The sequence below is a fragment of the Grosmannia clavigera genome, assembly GCF_000143105.1.
Source record: "Grosmannia clavigera kw1407 unplaced genomic scaffold GCSC_97, whole genome shotgun sequence".
Taxonomy (NCBI): domain Eukaryota; kingdom Fungi; phylum Ascomycota; class Sordariomycetes; order Ophiostomatales; family Ophiostomataceae; genus Leptographium; species Leptographium clavigerum.
The window spans coordinates 918778-937711 of NW_014040560.1; the positions used below are offsets into that span (position 1 = coordinate 918778).

Sequence of the window (18934 nt, forward strand, 5' to 3'; positions counted from 1 at the left end):
GGAACATATATCCCGCAGGCCTTTGTCTAGCAGCCTGAAGGCACACATCACTGTCGAACAACCCAGCAGACAAAGCACTTTCAGTTCAGCAAGTGGAAATACACGCTCTACTAGCAATACGCCCGTGCTTCATTTCGCAAGATGAGCATCCCTCAATAGCTTGTCTTCACTCATCCCCTGCCTGCCGATCTTCAATTCTTCCCGGAAATCTCCTTGCGTTGCGCTGTCTGGCAACTCCGTCGCGGTTCAGGCACCGATCAATTCCTGTCACGAAACTACCTTTTTTTCTTTTTTTTCCCTTTTTCTGCCAATCTACGGGGTTCCGGCAACAACGTCTCGACTCTCGACTCTCGACCATCACCAACTTTCTCGACGCACATTGTGCCTCGAGCTTCGCCTGTTTAAGACGTTGCTTCTCTTAGTCAAACGAAACACATAGCCTATGGGCTACGGCTTTTTCGAGTCCCCTATTGCCCCTTTTTCCCGGTACGCGGACAGGCAAGTGCACGGCAAAACACGTGAAAGACCAAGGCTCGCCTGATCTCACCGTCTTTTGCCTGTTTCTTTTTTGCCCTCTAGTGGCTGCGCCTACCATTTTCAAGACGCAGTGCTGCGCGTAAAATGTCTTCGACTGCTCTGCAAACCCCTGCTGGATTGCCGACGCCAACCCGACATCACACGTCATCTCGCTCTTCGCCCACACGCGAAGGCTATCATGCCACTAAGCAAACACAGCAGCAACAGCAACAGCAAGCTTCGACAACTTCTTTGGCATCGTCTTCCCGGCCGTCCCGGAAGAGCAGCTCCGGCGGAAACAGCAATAACAACCACCCCAACAATAGCGGCGCCTTCTCTTCCCCTGTCAATCCCGCGGCTGCAGTGAACGCTGCTACCGTGTCGATGCCCGATTACTCCCAACCCAGCCCTTCCGCCTCTTCCGAGCGTAGGCGCCATGTACCGCCTGTCGCCCCCGCGCGCACATCCTCCTCCCGATATGACCAGCAGGCACCCGCTTCTAGTATGCCTGCGAATTCAGGTTCGCGGAGATCAACTGCAGTCGCGGGTACTGGTTCGGCTTCCGCCCAAATGACGGCCATCGACTCTCCAAGGCGCCACCGAGACTCCAGAGGCACCCCGAATGGCTCAAGCTCTACTCAAGAGTCGTCACACCGAAGACAACGTGCGCAAGCTGCTACTCAAGACGAACACACCCACAGGAAGACGACGACCTCAAGAGCGACCACATCAAGCCTGCCTGTTCGAACCGCATCATCAGCAGCGCCTGCATCATCCCATACGCCACAGAGAGAGAACAGCGAAATTTTAAATGCTATGGTTGTGTCTCAAGACGAGATCGATATTGAGCGGGAGAGGACCCGTTCACTACAAGCCCACTCTAACCAAGATACCGACGTTGATAGCGCCGACGCCGTGCCTCCTCCAATTGTGTCCCACAATGCTGCTCATGATCCTATCGAAGACCACCATCGTGGTACTCGGAGTAGACACGACCACTCAAGACGCGAGAAGCAGATGAAGTTTGGAGAGTACATCTTAGGAAACACCATTGGCGAGGGCGAATTCGGTAAAGTCAAGCTGGGCTGGAAACAGGAGGGCGGTGTCCAGGTATGTTTGGTCCACCTCCCTTGGACGTATACATGCATTAACACGGTTTAGGTTGCCATCAAGCTTATCAAGAAAGACACGCTCGGAAACAACCCTACACGCATGGCCAAGATTATGCGGGAAGTGAATATCCTGCGGCAACTGAACCACCCGAACATTGTCCAATTGCACAAGATGGAGGAGTCAGAGCACCACTACGGAATCGTATTGGAGTACGCCTCGGGTGGTGAGCTGTTCGACTACATCTTGAACCACCGCTATCTTAAGGACCACGCTGCTCGGCGACTCTTTGCCCAACTGATTTCCGGTGTGGGGTATTTGCACAAGAAGGGCATTGTTCACCGTGATCTGAAGCTGGAGAATTTGCTGTTGGATCGAAACCGCAACATCATTATTACAGATTTTGGCTTTGCCAACACGTTCGAGCCGGCGGAGGAGCTGACTGAAGACGAGGAGGCAAACCTAGTCGACCGGGAGTGGGTAAAGCGAATGGGCTTCGACCTGGTCAAGCCTAACGGCATGCGCAAGGCCGATCTGATGCAAACCAGCTGCGGTAGTCCTTGCTATGCTGCGCCCGAGCTTGTCGTCAGCGACTCTCTATACACTGGCCGCAAGGTTGATGTCTGGAGCTGTGGCGTCATTTTGGTATGTCTTTGCGCCTACTATAAGTGCCTCTCCTATTGCTGACACAAGCTACCCGATCAGTACGCCATGCTTGCGGGCTATCTTCCATTTGACGACGACCCGAAGAATCCGGAGGGCGACAACATTAACCTGCTGTATAAATACATTGTCAACACACCCCTCACCTTTCCCGAATATGTCACACCTCATGCTCGGGATCTCCTTCGGAGGATTCTCGTTCCCGACCCGCGGCAGCGGGCCGATCTTTTCGAGGTGGCCCGCCACAGCTGGCTAAGCGAGTACGCAAACGTGGTCGAGTTTATCACAAGCAGCAATACCCAACCAGCCGATATACAGAATATGACTCCAGGCGCGGAGGAGTATGGAGAGAGTTCGATGGCACGGAGTGCGTCTGTCCGCGAATCGTCCAAGAAGGCTGCCACATCAACAGCAATTGGTGGCTTGACCAGCAAACAGGGAACGGTCGACCCAGAAGCCGAAATTGTTCAAAAACAGCAGAAAGACAACAAGCGAAGAACGGTGCAGGTGGAATATGTGGCACCTACTACCCAAACTCAGCGTGGCGAAGCGAATGCACAGCTTGGCGGACCTTCTGGTGGTAAGACGCGCGCGCGTCCAATTACCCAAGGCCCAGTCGCGGTGTCCGCAAACCAGACAGCATCGTCAAACAGCAAACCACTTCCCCGAGATCCGCCAGCGTCAAAGGACGCTCACACAAAACCCCAAAGAGACTCGAGACGTCCTCCAAGTGCTCACCGGAATGTCAGTGGTGCAGCGCCTGTTGCGCCTGGCACCACCCCCCGATCTAGCCGGATGGTACCAGATTCCGCGTACTTGACATCCAGCGCAAGTGGCGGCCGTCCTGTGACTGGGGGCTCCATGGCGTCAACGGGTTCACGAACGGCGCCACCTCGTGCGCCGATTGGCCAGCCAACCCCTCCCACCGTGGCAGGTACTAACGCACATGGGAAAATCCAGCAGCCGACGAGTAGCAGCGGCCGCAACTACATCTCGAGTCCACAGGACGCGTCGAGCTTTGGACGACCCAGTGTCAGCGTGGCGCCGAAGTTTGCTCAAGTGCCAGGCGTTGCTGGAGGAAATGGGGAACGGGCGAGCACTCCTCTTGTAGGAGAAGCCAAGGGACACCGGCGCTCAAACACCTTGGGCGATATCACCGACAAGCTGCTGGGGCGTAGTGGGTCGATTTTCAGCGGAAAGAACCGCAAGCGGCCGGAACACCGCCAGTCAGTTGGGGGAGACAAGCTGTCTAGGCGGTACCCGCCTGTAAGCATGTCCAACACGGCAGCTTCTGTCCAAACCACTGGTGCAGATGAGCCTCGCGCGTCAATGGACTCGACTGCTCGACAGTCGAGGCGGTCATTCACCACTGGGCTGGGGAAGAAACGGTCGGGCAGCATTGAGGCGGGATCGCAGTCGTCACAGGAGAAGCAACAGAATCGTCGGTTTTCAATCCTTCCGACATCTTTCTCCCGCAAAGCGGTCAATACCAACAAAGACGACGACCGAAGCCCCGACTCTCAGCTTGATCTCCCAATCCAGGAACCTGCTGCAGGCACTGGGCTTGTTGTGAGCGATGATGAGACGGATGCGGAGGGCTTGACTGGAGGATATGAAGAAGTACAGCAGCAACCCCAGCAGCAGCAACAGCGCCAGGGCTCAAGACAGAGCCATGAGCAGCAACGTCCTCCAGCAGGGCGTCATACTCTGGCACCTGCCGGCCATGACACGCAAGATAACGTGCAGCGGAGCCCACCACTATCTGCGCCTTACCAGACTGCATCGGATGGAACGCAGGTCCAGGATCCGCGACGGGCGTCTAGCCGCGGCGGGCGTGTGGTTCTGCAAAAGAACAAGCGACTGGTGGATGCTTACGACACCGATGATTTCGCAAAGCACCATGACCGGAGCGGCAGCAGTGGAGCAGCCCGGCGGGTGATGGATTTCTTCCGGCGACGCGGAAAGGCCAGAGGCGGCGATGAATGAGGGAGCCATCAGTCGCCTTCTGGTTCTTTTGGTGCTGGTGCCGAGACTTTGAAGGCTGGGGACGTTACTACTGTGGGATGCTGGCAGTGTTAGCGAAACTGCTAGCATGGTGTTTATCAGGGAAGAGAACGGCATTTCAGAACGTGTGCTTCGGTCCCCTTTCCTTTTTCTTTTTCTCTTCTTTTTTTTGTTTATGCTATGTGCGGCATTATCACTACAAAGCGGTACTGTTCTTCATACCCTCCAGTTCCATCAACTCATCGCCTTTGCTTCATTTTGATCTTGCAGAATCATCCCATGCGCTTCCTCGGTTCGGTAATCGTTTGGGCGTGTCTATGTCATTGTAATAAGATTGGCTTGAAACAGGAGACCTGGAAAAGACAAATCGGCTCGATGGTGTTCACTTTTCTGGGTCACCTGCCACAATTTCGCTTGTTTTGCTTTGTTTTGCTTTGCTTTGTTTTTACTGGACGGTGGGCAATTCGTGTTTCTCGGGGTTGCAGGCACTTTTGTTTGGGTGTTAGGTGACAGGCATGGCGAATAAAGCACTTTGATCATCTCTGGCAGAGACAGCATGGACACCAGAACGAGGCACCCGACTGGACAGTGGACCGTTCTTATCAGTTGAGAGTGGCCCTGTTGAGTATCGAAAGTTGGCCAGGTAGACGAAGACGTGGCGGAAGAAGGCCAGCGGCGACTTATCTAGGGCGGCTTGCTGGTGTTATCGGGGTTGTCTCTGTCTGCCATGACGGCTTTTTGTTGGCGTTTCTCATACTAGATTGCTGTAAGCGGGGAGCATTGGCGCATTAGATATCGTACCAGGTACCTCTGACCGTGGAGGGACGAGGGTCAATAAAAGCTGCCGTGACTGTGTTGGGGCAGCCTCTATTGAATTGCCTCCTGCCGAATCCCAAGCGAACTGCTATTGACACGTCCGAAAGCCATCGTGATAAGGCGTGTGGAGAGTGGCGTAACCAGAGCTGTCTGTGCTTGCCGTTTTGGGCAGTCACCGTATCTCCCGAGCGTTTACGAGTATACGTAAGATAATACTGTGTGAACTGCAACCTGCAGCCTGCAGCCGGCAGCTTTTTACGGAGTAATTACATGGCATCGCGCTCTTCCTGTGCTCACCTATCGCTCTACTGTGCTCACCGACCGCCACAGTCTTGGCGACTCTCAATACCGGACAACCGGCCGATCCGGGCGCTGATACCAATAGCCGGCTAGGACTTGTACGCGTGCTGTGAGAGGCTGCTCGACTCCCGTTATCTGCGCCCGTCATGACTAAGAAACGGCTCCGCGTGGGGGAAGGAGAGGCCGTCTCAGTCGGGCCTGTGCGGCATCGCCCAGCAGCTAAGATACGTCTTAGCGGCTTGTCGTTGCTCAATATGCGGTAAGGCCGTCTTGGCCTATCGGGGCAGTGCCTTTCTGATGACACCCCACCAACAAAGTATAGCATGCGTTCACTTGACCTCTAGCGAAGCTTGGCGACCAATCACGTAGAGGAAACACCGACTACTCCCCACTTTTTTCCTTGGCTGGCTTCCTGGTAGAGCCATCTCACACCTCTAGACGTCCCCAGACAGCTTGACGTCGCTGTCTCGTGGTCAGTTTTCTCCTTTCTCCCTTATTCCATTCTCTCCTGCCTTCTTCCTCTTCCCCTTCTTTTCTATTATTTTCTCCCCCTTTCTCTTGCCCCTTTCCTATTCCTAAGATTACGCTTGTTGCTCCTGCTTGCTACCCTAGGCCTTATTTCGATGAAGAAACCCCAACTCGAGCAGCTCCATATCGATCGCATACGCTTGTCCAGCACCCAAGCGGATGGAGACTCACACAGCTCATTGCGACAACCTGATGCGGATGACCAGCTGCCTACTTCCGTAAGCAAATCCGGCCTCCACGTCTGTGACCCGCAGCAGCAGCAGCAGCAGCAGCAGCAGCAACAACAGAAGATCGAAGAGAAGAACATAGGGCTTGAACAGTCGCTTCCTGTTTCGGGCACCTCCAAACACCATGGCAGCCGCTTGCTTGGATACCTGCCCTGGGGCACCCGGGCCGGTGATCCGGCCGTTTCCCGCAGCGACAGCAGCAGCAGTTCCAACAACAACGACAGTAGAAACCGTCACTCGGCAGACACACTCACACCACCGGTGTCCTCGGCGTCAAAGTCGGCGGCGGCTGATACCGTGGAAAAAGCATGGCCGGGGCCTGTCTTAGAGGGGCCGGGTACACCGTCGCCTCTACCGGAAGCATCGGCCCCGTCGGGACTGATAGAAAAAGATGCTGTTGGTGAAGCACACCATGCATCGACTTTGAACACCACCGATTATCAGGGAACTCAGGATGTCAACCAAAACGTTGATCAGAACGGCGTCGCAGATGGTGGTAGCAGTGAGGATAGTCAACAAGACCCCGAGAGAGGCATGGCTGGCAGAGTTGCCACTCTGGCTCGTAGTTTTCTCGCCACCGCTAGGAAGATCCTCCTCTATAGTTGGCTCAACCTTCTCCTCGTCTTCGTGCCTGTCGGCATCGCCGCTCACTTTGCCCACCTGTCAGTGGGTGCCGTCTTTGCCTTGAATGCCATCGCTATTGTTCCACTGGCTGGTCTTCTAGCTTTCGCTACCGAGTCAGTAGCCCACCGCATGGGCGACTCTATTGGCGCGTTGTTGAACATCACCTTTGGAAATGCCGTGGAGCTGATTATTTTGTAAGTCGATTGTCCTTGTGCCTGACCTTCTTTCCACGCTAACATGTCCAGCATGTATGTCCTGGCCATTGATGAAACTCGAGACAAGAACGAGAGAAAGGGCTGCTGTCTACATGGCGCCCTTGTCAAACCAATCGCGTCGAAAGCTCAATCATGGTTCATTTTGTTTTCCCGCCTTCTCGTACCTTGATTTCTTCTGGCTGTGGTGGCTCTCTTCCGTCAGAGCATTGCTGTCCGGCCCTTGGTTTTCATTCGCCAGGAATCCCCTCTTCTCCTGTTTTGCGACCAATGCGCTTTTGCCTAGTCTGTGTTTCGCCTCAATGTCCTCGCGATCACTAACATCTGTCTGCGTGTGTCCTCAATGTAACAGAATTGCTCTCGTCAAGGTAAGTGTTGTTCTGCCGTTCTGCATAGCGCCGTCTGGTTCAATCGCTAACATTCTGTCCAAGAATGAAATTCGTATCGTGCAGGCATCGCTTCTAGGCTCCATCCTGTCAAATCTGCTTCTAATTCTTGGAATGGGCTTTCTTCTAGGCGGTCTCCGTTATCGCGAGCAGGTTTGTGTGCTCGCATGACCGTCCGTGATTTGGAGCAGCACAATGCTGACCATGTAAATTCAGATATATAACAGCACTATCACGCAGATGAGTGCCTGTCTGCTCAGTCTCAGCGTCATAAGCCTCGTTCTTCCTGTGAGTCCTTTTGTTGGATTTGTACGTCTGTTTTGGTCTTTTCCCTTCACATCGCTGACAATACTCAAAACAGACTGCCTTTCATGCATCTTTTAGCGATTCGGTGAAAGCTGATGAGGAATCGCTGAAAATCAGCCGTGGAACTAGTGTTGTAAGCCATGGACCATGCACACGCCTATCGTCCACATTGCTGACATTTCTGATCAAGATCTTGCTCCTCGTGTATGGCATATATCTTCTGTTTCAGCTCAAGTCTCATGCGTACATGTACGAGTCCACGCCGCAGTACATCATCGATGAAGAGTCGACTCCTGGCCCGGTCGCTGCATGGCTTGATTCGTCGAGTTCGGATGACAGCTCCTCATCGTCATCCGACTCGGACGGTTCGGGACACTCCCGCAGCACGATGAAGAAGCGGGTGCGCCGTGTCATCCGTGGTGGGCGCCGACGTAAGTCGAGCGTCGTCTCGCTGGATACAACCGAAGGCATATTTGGTGGGCCGACGCGTACACCGTCGTTTGGTACCGCCATGGTTGGAAATGACGGGCTACCGATGCACCAAACGTCGGTGCTGCACCTTGCAACCATGGACATCAACGAAGACTTTATCGACGAGGACGATACAGCCCACAGCCGACATAAGAAGCGCAACCACCGACACTCTCTCCGGCGCCACCGTCACAAGTCCAAGAAATTGAGTCGGACGGGATCCAACGAACATGATTTCGTCGACGAGCACAGAATCCCAGAGGCTGTCACTGTTGCACAGAAGCAGGGGAACTGGAAACATGAAGCTCGTCGCGGAGATAATATCTCTACTCGCAGCGAAAGAAATGGCGAGGGTGGCAGTACCCCGGCGCGAGGAGAAACACGCCACGTCGACTTTGCTTTTTCTGGCCCGGAGCAAAATGTCGGCACAGAAGAAGACGGGTGTGGCAACACGGCGACTGCAGCAGAACTTTCCGCCCGGCCGGCTTTCAATCTGCGGGCAATGTCGTTGCGACCAGTGGCGAAGAGCCTGACTCCAACGGTATTCAAACAGGCAGCTGACGGCTCGGCAGCTCTGGCGGTGCCAAGCGGCCCCATACCGCGGGTTCGTTATGGGATTCGGCGTACAAACTCGCTTCCAGACCGGCTGAACCACATGCAGTTTCGTTCTCCTGGTGCCATGCTGCCGTCACAGATTTCAGCCTCGCGTATCGCAGCTCTGTCTGAAAACAAGGACAGAGCGAACCATGACGAGGAAGGGTTAATGCTGTCTCGACGGGCCGCCGTGGTGTTGCTACTGATCGTGACTGCTCTGGTGGCCGTGTGCGCTGAGTTTATGGTGGATTCGATTAACGGACTGGTGGAGACCAGCTCGATTGGCGAGGTGTTCATCGGCCTGATTATCCTGCCTATTGTGAGCAATGCAGCCGAGCATGTGACGGCTGTCACGTGTGCACTTCACAACAAGGTTGATCTAGCCATTGGGGTTGCTGTGGGCAGTTCTATCCAGATTGCGCTCTTCACGACGCCCTTGGTGGTGATTATAGGCTGGATCATGGAGCGTAAGATGACGCTCTATTTCACGTTGTTTGAGACGGTGTGCCTGTTTGTGTCGGCCTTTATCGTCAACTTCCTCGTGCTGGATGGACGCAGCAACTACCTCGAGGGCGCATTGCTGTGTGCCACGTATGTGATTATCAGTCTGGTAGCCTTTTACTACCCGAACGCGGAGGAGGCCAGTGTGTGGGGGCGATAAGCGTCTTCTGGCAAGTGAATGGGCAGAAGCATTCTGCTAGCAAGCAAAACGGAGGATTGGCCTAAGGGAGTCGAGTACGAGGCGCAATTGCGCTTATGGGTGAGAGAAACTGTCATTATCGAAACGTTGCCAGGTGTGTTTGGCTGTGTGGGGAACAGAGTACTGTCGTTATAGCTTCTTATCTTTTTTTGTATCTTTGCAATTTCGGAACCAAATCCACTCTTTAACTCGTCGTGTACTCCGTTCTGACGTCGCCATCCTCTCAGCGAATTGTGGCATCGGCTCGAAATGGCATCATCTTCTCTGCTGCTGCTATGTCTTACCAAAGAACCCGAAATGTGGACCCTATGCCCCGCTATTTTCCGTGAGCGGAGAACCCGAACGGTGGATTCGTGCATCCCGCTGAATTGCTGTAGACCGGGACATGGATTTTTTTCGCACCTCTCGAGTGTTTTTCCACTGACCTAGCATGCGGCGACTGGCTCGGCAGCCATATAATATAATACCTTTCAGAGGCTCTGAATTGTGCAGCCAGTCACGATAACAATTGAGCTGGTCCGACGGCTTTCTTAATTGCCACGACCGCTTCGATCAGAGATTCTTGCCTGCCTCATCGACGGCATGCTGAAGCACCTCAGCCTGCGCAGCTCGCGTGCTGCTGCCGCATCACGGGCCACCGAAGTGCACAGCCTGTCCGCACGACAGCTGCCGCGGGTACAGGCGTGTTTCTTCGCATCCAAGCCGCCTCAGCAGCCACCATCTGGCAACGGCGGAGATCATGACGGCCGCAGTTTTCGCGGACAGATGGTAGAGAGCATCACAACTCGTATGGCTCGGGAGAAGGCACAGCGCGAGAGAATCGCACAGGAGCGGCAAGAGTCGGCGACGACGCGCAATGCGGCGACGACATTCAGTGAGTCGGCAATGGTTTGACGACGCTCTTCAGAATACTGTTGCTGACACCGGTGTCAGTGATCTTGTTTGTGGGCGCAGCTTGCTATTTCCTCGGCTACAAGGCGCCGCGGGACCCCGACCCCGAATCGACGATGTCGCTGGAGAAGACACGGCCACCGCGGCACAACACGAACCGGTCGGAGCTGGAGGCTGCGTGGGCAGATTTTGTGGCGATTCTGGGCGAAGAGAACGTGAGCACAGTACAGTCAGACATTGACTCGCACACTTCATCGGACTGGTCGTCGTACCGGCAAGAGAAGACGGTTGAGAGTGAAAAGGCGGCGGCGGCTCGACGGCTGTTCTGTGTGGTGTATCCGAGAACCACAGAGGACGTGTCGCGCATCATGAAGGTGTGTCACACGCGGCGGATCCCGGTGACCGGGTACAGTGGCGGGACGTCGCTGGAGGGCAACTTTGCGCCGACACGTGGTGGGGTGACGGTGGACTTCTCGCGGCACATGGACCAGGTGGTAGCGCTGCACAAGTCCGACCTGGACGCGGTGGTGCAGCCGGGCGTGGGATGGGAGTCGTTGAACGAGCAGCTGGCGGATGAGGGGCTGTTTTTCCCACCGGATCCGGGCCCGGGGGCACAGATTGGCGGGATGATCGGCACAGGCTGCAGCGGGACAAATGCGTACCGCTATGGCACGATGCGCGACTGGGTGTTGTCGCTGACGGTGGTGCTGGCGGATGGTACGGTGGTGCGCACGCGGCAGCGGCCACGGAAGAGCTCGGCGGGCTATGACCTGACCCGGCTGCTGATCGGGTCCGAGGGCACGCTGGGCCTGGTGACGGAAGCGACGCTGCGGTTGGCGGTGCGGCCGACGGCAACGTCGGTGGCAGTGGCGGCGTTTGGGACGATCCGCGAGGCGGCCAACTGTGCGGCGCGCGTGGTGGGTGAGGGTGTGCCGGTGGCCGCGATCGAGGTGCTGGATGGCCCTCAGATGCGGTGCATCAACGCGGTCGGGGCGACGAGCCGTGCGTGGGCCGAAGTGCCGACGCTGCTGTTCAAGTTTGCTGGCAGCTCGTCGCGGGCGTTGCGCGAGCAGATCGACGTGGTCAAGGCAGCGGCGACGGCGGCGGGCGCGCGCACGTTTGACTTTGCCCGGTCCGAAGCTGAACAGGCGGAGCTGTGGAGTGCTCGCAAGGAGGCGCTCTGGAGCACGTTGGCGGCATGCAAGCCCGGTCAGCGGCTGTGGACGGGCGACGTGGCCGTGCCTATCAGCCGACTGCCGGACGCCATCGAGGAGGTGCAGGCGGACTTGCAGCGGCTTGGGCTCGTCGGCACCATCGTCGGCCATGTGGGCGATGGCAACTTCCATGCCATTGTGCAGTATGGGCCGGAGGAGCGCGAGGCGGCCGAGGAGTTTGTGCATACCATGGTGAAGCGTGCGATTGAGCTGGAGGGCACCGTGACGGTAAGTGGGAGAGAGCGGAGACGAGAGAGAGGGGAAGAGAGGACGAGAAGAAGAGGAGTGGAAGAGGGACAAAGATGAAGAGATGAAGAGATATGAAGAGGAGACACGATGCAGGCCCAACGAAGAAGGGCGAGAAGAAAGGAAGGAGCGAGAGGAGGCACGAGGAAAGAACGATTGCTGACCAGTACAGGGCGAACATGGCGTCGGTATGGTGAAGCGCGACTACCTGCCCCATGAGCTGGGCGAAGAGGCCGTGGCGATGATGCGCAAGGCAAGTGACCCTTCCCTGCTCCTTCCCTGCTCTGCCTGTACTGACTAGCCGTCCGATTGGCCAATACAGATCAAGGCAGCCTTTGACCCGCTGTGCCTGCTCAACTGCGACAAGGTGATCCGCATGCAGAAGCCGAAGCCAGGCGAGATTGGCCCATGGTAGGGCAGCTTACGTGATGGACGATGTCAAAGCAAAATTGAAGAAAAAAACGGAGAAAACGGGGGCAATGATGCAAATGAGGCTGCATTTGCAAGGACACAGGACACAGGACACAGGACACAGGACACAGGATACAGGCTTTGTCGTCCTGGGGATAGACCTGGTATTTCTTATTTTACTGCTCTGCTCTGCATCTCTATTTTGTGGGGGTTTGTCTCTACTGTTTCTCTCGTCTCCATTCAACATGTCGGTGCGTCCAACAGCCGGTTTAGTCCAGCCCAGTCCACTCGTCGTCGTTGTGTGCCTGTTTCTCTGCCTCCAGCTTGCGTCGCTTGCTGCTCGCAATCGCGTCTCGCAAGTTGTTCTCCTTGCGTCGCTCCCACGCGCTCTTGGAGGTGATGCGCGAACGGCCGGCTGCGTTGCCTTTGCCGTTGCCGTTTTTGCTGCTGCCGCCGTTCTTGCCGGTGCCATGGCTGCTGCTGCCACCCGTCCGCCGCGACTCCATGCCGCGCGTCTTGAGCCGCTTCTTGTCCGCCTTGGTGACGTTGGGCAGGGCGTCTAGCAGCCACTGGGGTACGGCCGCCGGGGCGTTGTTGCTTGTGCTGTTGCTGCTGTTGCTGCTGGCGGCCTCGGTGCCTGGCCCCTTGCCAGCCTGCTTCTCGCTCGCCGCGATCACGTTGGCCACGCTCTTGACAAACGGAATATCCTCCTTGGTGTACAGCGTGACGGCGAGACCGCCCTGCCGACCAGCCCGACCAGTCCGGCCGGCTCGGTGCACGTAAGCCGCCGCCGAACCGGGCACGTCGTAGTTGACCACGCCGTTCACGCCGGCAAAATCGATACCGCGCGCCAGCACGTCTGTCGTGATGAGCACCCAGACCTCGCCGGCCCGGAATCGCCGCACCACCGCCGCCCGCGCACCGTCGGCCAGCGCCGCGTGCAGCACGCCCAACCTGTCGGCTCCGCCGGCCGCCGCCGGGATGTCATACTTGAGCTCGTCGTGCAGCGCTGTCGCCCGCTCGGCCGTCTGGGCAAACACGAGGAAGGGCGGCCGCAGCGGCGTCTCGGCCGTGGCTGCACCAGAGCTCTTCTGGCCCTGTCCCGTCACCGACACACTCGTCGTCGGGTGCAGCAGTTGCCGCATCGCCAACAGCTTGCCCTGCTCCGTCGCCGTGTACACCAGCCGGTGCGTCACGTTGGGCACTGCCGTGTCCTTGAGCCCGACCACCAGCCGCACCAGTAGCCGACTTTTGTTGATTGTCATCCCCTTCTTCCCTGCTGCAGCCGTCTCTCCCTTTTCTGCTGCCGAACCCAGCTGCTTCGCCACCAGCTCCTCCACGTTCGAAGCCATCGTCGCCGACCAGAACGTCGCCTGCAGCTGTGGGTGCGTGCATGCCCCCCACAGCCCCAGCGTCTGCTCGCGGAACAGCGGGTCAAGCAGCACGTCTGCCTCGTCCAGCACCAACGTGCGTACCGTCGGCAGCGTCTTCTTCTGCTTCGCCGACCCGCCGGATAGCGAGTTGAGCAGCATCAGCGGCGTCGTCACCAGGATGTCCGCCCTCGTCACCGTCGCCGCCACTGCCGCCTTCTTCGTCTTGGTGCCCTTTCCTCCCTTGGCATCCTGTCCTTCCTCTGGGCCGTCCTCTTCTTCTTCTTCTTCGTCTTCGTCTTCGTCGTCGTCACTGTCCGCGCTGCTTTCCTCGTCATCAGGGTTGCCAGACTCCCCCTCCTCGCCCTCGGCCGATGCAGCCTGCACGCGCATACCTTTGCGCATGGCCACTACCCGGACACCCGTACCGACAGCTAGCTTCTTGCCCTCGTTGGCTATCTGGCGGGCCAGCTCCCGCGTGGGTGCCACCACCACCGTATGGAGGCCATAATCATGTTTGCGTTTGGGTGCCGTGACCGTCGCAGCCTCCGGATCCTCAAGCTCAGCTTTCTCTTCTGCCCTCCTCTTCAAGACACTGCTGATCGAAGGCACCAAAAAGCTTAGTGTCTTGCCGCTGCCCGTGGGCGCCACCGCCATGAAGTCCACGCCACCGTTTGCGGACAGCCCGTCGCGCTGTCTGTTGCCTTCATCGCCCGACAGTTCCGTCTTGCTCAGCGCTAGTGTGGGGTCTAGTAGCAGAGGCAAGCTGCCCATCTGCACTTCTGTCGGGATGCGGTACAGCAGTCGATCAAGGTTGTCGGCGAGCCGTGGCGAGATGCCGTATGTATGGCGCAGTTGAGAGAAGGCAGTCAGCGGCTGCGGAAGAACTGGCTTCTTGTCATCTTTGGTGCCCTTAGATTCCTCCTCGGCTTCCTTCTTGCTCTTTTTACTGCTCTTTTTCTTCTTGTCTTTTTCTTTTTTCTTTTCCGCCTTTTCCGTCTTCTTATCAGACAACAATGACAGCTTCAACCGATGTGACCGCAGAATTTGACGGCATTCATCTTCGTCTAGAAGGCCCACCGTTTTATCAATATTTTCTGACCTCTTCTCATTTGTCTTCTTGCTGCTTTTGTCATCGCCATTGGATTTTGCCTTCTTGACTGGCGTTGCCTCAGTCGTCTTTGCGCTGTCGCGATTTGCAAAGAAGTCGAGTTCGCTCACGTCGCTCGCGTCATCGTCCCCTTCATCCGCAGGAAGAATTTCTTCGCACTCTCCGTCGCCTCCTTTTGCGGCCTTGCTGCTACTTCCTCTCTTTCGTTTTCTGCTCTTGTCGTTGTCTGTGCTTCGAATGGGGTCATGGAAAAGCTGAGGGTTTGTGTGCGCCCCAGCAGATGGAAGATCGGCGGCAACTCGAAGAGCATTTCCCCGAGCAGCCCCAGCCTGCCCCCTTGTTCCCCGGGAGAGCAACTTTAGAATATCCATGTTGTCTATGCAGACTGCCTGAACTGCATTCTCGTGAGGTGCAGAAGTTGGGACAAAAAAAAAGGTTATCGATAAGATTAGCAAATTGGAGGATCCATTTTTGGCAAGCGTCAATTGATGACTAATCGTTTGGGGCGTTCAGTACTCCGCACTCAGCATGTGACTGCATAACAAGACAATACAACAATACTCCGTAGATACGGAGTAATACAGCACGGAGTACAGAGGCAACAAAGATGCCGCTGTCATTAAAGTCCTCCTAACACGTTATACTGTTTGTTGGAAGTTCTGTAAGAACGTGGTGGCGCCGAAGGTACGACAAGTTTCGAAAGAAATGTCACATGTTCGTGCCACCACTGACCAAACGATCTACTTGTTCTAGGTTGGGCTGAGTATCGAGTAGCCGAAGGTTATCGCTAGACACTTCCACCATTAAAGCCTACACTAACAAGGTGAGCTGAACTCTGTTCGTTCCCGATGGTAGGCGAACACCCTTGGATCATCTTAGACAGACAATTGAGAGCATTGATGGCATTACTCCAGCTTGGCTTTACAAGTTAATCCAAATATGTGATGTGTCAATTCTCTAACTACCGGAGGCTGTATTTCGTGCGGAGTAAGATGTGAGCACAAAAGCTGTAAGCGAGAGCATTGGTGGACAGTGCGAATATCTCACGATGTTAAGAATACACAGTACAAACTTGAGGCTTACGCAAGTCGAAGACTCAATTGCGTGATATATTTAGTCGAAAGGAAGCAGTCGCAAAGCTACATAACGTCGCATGCAAGCTGGAAGCTTTGGATAGGACAATGGGGGACTTCATATCAGTGCCTACAGTGGACTTTGGTTGTCTGCAAGACGAGGAGACCAAGCCCCAGGAACTTCTCAACCTTCGTGATGCTCTTTTCCGCGTTGGGTTCCTGTATCTTGTAAATAATGGAGTAGAGGTGAGTGGACAGAGTATCTGCTGCAGCTAAAGATACCGAAGCTGGCTCTCTGACACCCGCAGCCACTGATCCGCGAGCTGCACGGGCATCTGCCAGCAGCCTTTGCTCTGCCTGCCGAAGAAAAGGAGCGAGTCAACATGCGCAACTCACCGTCCTTTCTGGGATATACCGCCCTTGGAGCAGAAACCACAGCGTCTAAAGCAGACTTGAGGGAGGTGCGACAGACGGAATATTGAGACAGCATAGAATTCACGTGCAGGGCCTGAAGCTGACAAGTGGGCGATAGCAATACGATTTTGGCTCGTCTGTAGACTGTAGATGGAAGGAGGGAGATCCTTCCTGGAAGAGATTGGAGGGTCCAAGTCAGGTATGAGTGTGACGCCCCGCATACAACTATCGATTCTCGTGCCTCTTTGGCTTCACGGCCCAGTTGCTAACTCAGAGACGAAACAGTACCCCAATCTGAAAAAATTCCGAGAAGCGGCAGAGCAGTACATGGCCGCCCTGGATCGGGTGTCAAAGCTTTTCCTGTGCTTCGTGGCTGAGTCGCTGGAGCTGCCCCCGGACACGTTTGATAGCTTTGTCGGACGGATGCACCGGCTCAAGGCCGTCAAATATCCGCCCAGCGCGCCGGGATCGCAGGGGGTCGGGCCTCACAAGGACTCGACCGGCCTCTTCACATTCCTCTCACAGGACGCAGTTGGGGGGCTGCAGGTGCTCAGCAAGGCCGGCGAGTGGATCGGGGCGCCGCCGGTTGATGGAGCCCTCGTCGTCAATGTGCAGCAGGGCTTCGAGGCCATCACAGGAGGCGCCTGTCCGGCAACGACGCATCGGGTCATCTCACCCACGGCGACGGTGCGGTACAGCATCCCGTTCTTCCAGGCCGTGCGCCTGGACCTGACCAATGCACAGCTGCGTGCCTCGGCCGCCCACATCGTGGCGCGCATCCCAATCACAGACGACCGCCGGAAACGGGCCGTTGACGTTCCCAGCGAGTTCCTGTCGCCACTCTTTTCATGTGTATGTTGCTCGTGTGATGCCTGCCTCCTCCCCCTGCTTCGCCAAATATTGCTCGTCACTGACACTAGCGCACAGTTTGGCGAGGCTCAGCTGCGCAACAGGGTCGTCAGTCACCCCGATGTCGGAAAGCAATGGTATCCAGAGCTGTATGAGAGATACGTGGAGCAGCAGCTGCCGGTATGATCGAATGTTCTGTCGTGAACAGAGAGAACAACTTTGTTCGAAGGGCTTATATGTCCAAACTGTCATATTTCCAAAATTCGGCTCGATGAACAGGCCATTAGATAGTGACGTTCAGTTGTTTGATTTTTAAGTAATATGGCAAGATAATATAGATCTGTCCGAGATCTTTAATTTTAATACACCTGTAGCAATCTCTCAATCCCTGTCTACGATTATTACTCCGGTAATAGACTCGGTCAAAGCTAAAGAACATCTCACCGCGCCGCTTACACCTCACAAATTAGAGATGCTATGTAAGATCAAGGAGGATCCTTCAAGGAGCTACAACTTTTATAGTCTAACAAGAAGCAAAGTTAGCAGCACCATTATAGCCGATTATTTATACAAAGTATAGAAATTATTGTTCTAGGAATAACTAGACAGTCCCAAAGGCAATAACATCGTTGCAAAGGACATTCCTTCGCGTTAACGATTGTCAGTAGAAATACCCGGACACAATGAGAAATAATCAAAAGAACTATAGAGACGATACTTACTAGTTTAATTCACAGGTCGTTGTCTTGCTAGACATGCCTGTCAATTCTAGGCTCTGGGATATACATGAGGTTCAGAAACCCGCTGCTCCCAACTAGCTTAGTCTAACAGAGAAGGGACATCTCAAACATTCGTCTAATATACAATAGTGGTAGATACAGAAGGGATGGTGTGCAGGAAATAGGTATGAGTTTTATGGTTATACTAGGACAGCCTGTTAAAGCTGGTCGAGGCACACGCATCAACAAGATGAATGGCAGGCTGTCTCGCTAAAACTAAACTGGTCGCATTACTAAACGAATATGTGCTTCCCACACATTATCAGTGAATTACGAATATTTTTATCACGCCTTTTGAACAGGAAGTAGTAAAAAGCAAAGAAAAGCAAAGACATAAAATTCAACCCATGCCCTATAAAATTATAATCTATAAGGTACTAGCAAACCTATCATTGTCCGATTCACATCACATCTAGACCATATTTACTTCCCTTTTAATTTAATAGCACAATGTGCGGAGCACGATAAAAACTATGCTGCTAAACAATTGGCCGCAGGAGGTAAAGATGCTAAGGCGAGTGCTGAATTTTTCTATGCTTGCAAATATTTAGGCTTTTCTTTTTCAGCGTGCAGGACTACCGATCTCGAGAAGTCGCCAAGCAAATCGACTTAAGTCACGTCTGCTACCCATCAAATCTACAACCTGCCGCAAGAGGAAAAGTCTACTTAGGAAGTTAACAAAGATCATATGTCCAAAGAAGAAATCGTAGGCGGGTATAACTTCGCCACTTTAGTATAATAATAGTAACATATTCTAGTATCTATTCTTCTTACAAGCCTGCTGGAATCCAGACTAGCTTAGTTGCTAGTAAAGTCGATAGATTCGAAGGATTCTTAGTTAGTAACTATTTACTGCCATCTAAAAATTTATTTTCTTTTCCATAACTTGTGTTACATTTCTCTTTAGTTTCATTTACGGCTTGAACGAAGATGCGTTAAGCTTTGGTAATTAACCAATACTGTCCTCATATTCATTGGCCTGAATCCAACCATGTATTTACTTGTTCTTGGCTAGGTTATGGCCGACACGCCTGTCCTGGATGCTTCTTCGCCTTTGCGGAGCTTGAGGTTGTCTTAGTTTACATTCTTCGAGAGTATGATATTAAGCTGTGTGATGAC

At 54.6% G+C, this 18934-nt stretch overlaps 4 protein-coding genes across 4 annotated transcripts; 3 read left to right on the forward strand and 1 right to left on the reverse strand.

Annotated features, from left to right (window-relative positions):
• Positions 1–621: 621 nt before the first annotated feature.
• Positions 622–4275, forward strand: CMQ_4454 (serine/threonine-protein kinase; the record flags this gene model as incomplete). The annotated part of the gene is made up of 5 exons (XM_014312610.1): positions 622–1626; positions 1678–2271; positions 2332–2869; positions 2943–3033; positions 3117–4275. 5 exons carry the CDS (start codon positions 622–624, stop codon positions 4273–4275), a joined length of 3387 nt encoding a protein of 1128 aa, XP_014168085.1.
• A 1757-nt stretch (positions 4276–6032) lies between these two features.
• On the forward strand, positions 6033–12223 carry CMQ_4559 (d-lactate dehydrogenase; the record flags this gene model as incomplete). The annotated part of the gene is made up of 8 exons (XM_014312715.1): positions 6033–6982; positions 7353–7368; positions 7603–7674; positions 7748–7825; positions 7883–9401; positions 10014–10331; positions 10391–11784; positions 12131–12223. 8 exons carry the CDS (start codon positions 6033–6035, stop codon positions 12221–12223), a joined length of 4440 nt encoding a protein of 1479 aa, XP_014168190.1.
• A 265-nt stretch (positions 12224–12488) lies between these two features.
• On the reverse strand, positions 12489–15071 carry CMQ_4655 (ATP dependent RNA helicase; the record flags this gene model as incomplete). The annotated part of the gene is made up of 1 exon (XM_014312811.1): positions 12489–15071. The coding sequence occupies one exon, from the start codon at positions 15069–15071 to the stop codon at positions 12489–12491; it is 2583 nt and encodes an 860-aa protein (XP_014168286.1).
• An 810-nt stretch (positions 15072–15881) lies between these two features.
• Positions 15882–17222, forward strand: CMQ_4676 (2og-Fe oxygenase family protein; the record flags this gene model as incomplete). The annotated part of the gene is made up of 4 exons (XM_014312832.1): positions 15882–16019; positions 16082–16234; positions 16473–17039; positions 17115–17222. 4 exons carry the CDS (start codon positions 15882–15884, stop codon positions 17220–17222), a joined length of 966 nt encoding a protein of 321 aa, XP_014168307.1.
• Between the last annotated feature and the right edge of the window lie 1712 nt (positions 17223–18934).